Genomic DNA, 1,534 nt, shown 5'->3' with positions numbered 1-1,534 from the left:
CTGCTTGCGGCGACACGGTTGGCGGCGACAGGACGGTGACGGCGCGACCTCTCCCCTTCTCCAGGGATTTGAAGCTGAGCCAAGCGATGGAAATGTCATTGTCGCGGCACGGGAGCCCGGAGAAGTGAGCGGCCGGGACACCTCTGCTCCGCGGCTGGAGAGCCGGACGGTCACGAAAAACCAGCACAGCCTTGGGCAGAGGGGGCAGCAAGTGGGGTTTGTCACAGACTGCAAGGGCACAGGACAACACCTGGGGGCCGGGAGCTGTCCCACCACCCACCTGGGGTTTGGGACGTCGGCCTTTCCACCGGACTCTGGCACCCGTCTGAGCCCGATGAGGAGCCGGGGCTGTGTGTGAACCTATGCAGACCAGGAAGAAATACATTTTCCTGACTTTCCTTGCCTCTTGGCTCCTGCTTTTCTTCTTTGGAGGAGACCAGCTGCGCCGTCTCTCTTTCTTTTCTGGGAGGAAAGCCGAAGCCCGGAGGAACTGGCCCCGCTGGACGGATCGGTCCCTCCTCAAAAACTTTGCGGACCCCGAGGAGCTCCAGAGGGATGGGGACCCCTCCCTGCTGTCCCCCCGGGAGCGGCGGGCGGCGTGGCTGAGCGTCTACAAGAGCAGCAGATGCCGGATGGAAACCTGCTTCGACTTCTCCAGGTGCGAGAGGAACGGCTTCAAGGTGTTCACCTACCCCCGGGAGAGGGACCAGCCCACCTCGGAGAGCTACGGCAAAATCCTTGCCTCCATCGAGCGCTCCCGCTACTACACCCCGAAGCCCGAGGAAGCCTGCCTCTTCATCCTCGGCATCGACACGCTGGACCGCGACCACCTCTCGGCTCAGTACGTCCGGGATGTCGATGAGAAAATCCGCGGCTTCCCGCTCTGGAACGGCGGCCGGAACCACCTCATCTTCAACCTCTACTCGGGCACCTGGCCCAACTACACCGGGGACCTGGGCTTCGACATCGGCCAGGCCATCCTGGCCAAGGCCAGCTTTGACACCGAGAGCTTCCGACCCGGCTTTGACGTCTCCATCCCTCTCTTCTCCAAGGACCACCCGCAGCGCGGCGGGGAGAGGGGGTGGTTGTATCAGGACTCGGTCCCCCCGAAAAAGAAGTACTTGTTGGTGTTCAAGGGGAAGCGGTACCTGACCGGCATCGGCTCCGGCACCCGGAACGCGCTGCACCACATCCACAACGGGAAGGACATCATCTCCCTCACCACCTGCAAGCACGGCAAGGACTGGGAGAAGCACAAGGACACGCGCTGCGACAAGGATAACGTCGACTACGAAAAGTGAGTTGGAGATGGGGCGTGAAATGTGGGTCTGGGGGGAGTGGGACACCCCACAGATGTTCCTGTCTCTCTGTGTGCCTGCCTGTGGCGGCCGGACCTCCAGGGAGGGAAGTTTTGGGCTTTCCCAGAAATAGATGAGGGTTTCATGCCCCAGTGGGGAGTGAGGCACTGAGTGCTCAGGGCTTTCCCTGCATTAAAGTTGGAGTAATCTGGTGAGAGCAGCTCTTATCTGCAATC

The 1,534-nt window shown here is 61.5% G+C and overlaps 1 protein-coding gene across 1 annotated transcript in view; it reads left to right on the top strand.

The window, feature by feature from the left end:
- Positions 1–133: 133 nt before the first annotated feature.
- The window catches only part of EXTL1 (exostosin like glycosyltransferase 1), a 7,234-nt gene continuing 5,833 nt past the window's right edge, over positions 134–1,534 (top strand). The window contains exon 1 of the mRNA XM_029963118.1: positions 134–1,298. Within this exon, the coding sequence (XP_029818978.1) occupies positions 363–1,298 (936 nt within the window). The 5' untranslated portion in view covers positions 134–362. The remainder of the gene's footprint in view (positions 1,299–1,534) is intronic.

The sequence above is a fragment of the Manacus vitellinus genome, unplaced genomic scaffold (assembly GCF_001715985.3).
Source record: "Manacus vitellinus isolate BGI_N305 unplaced genomic scaffold, ASM171598v3 scaffold_52_pilon, whole genome shotgun sequence".
Lineage (NCBI taxonomy): Eukaryota > Metazoa > Chordata > Aves > Passeriformes > Pipridae > Manacus > Manacus vitellinus.
The sequence above is the reverse complement of the archived record's forward strand: the minus strand, read 5'-3'. Positions and strand labels throughout refer to the sequence as shown.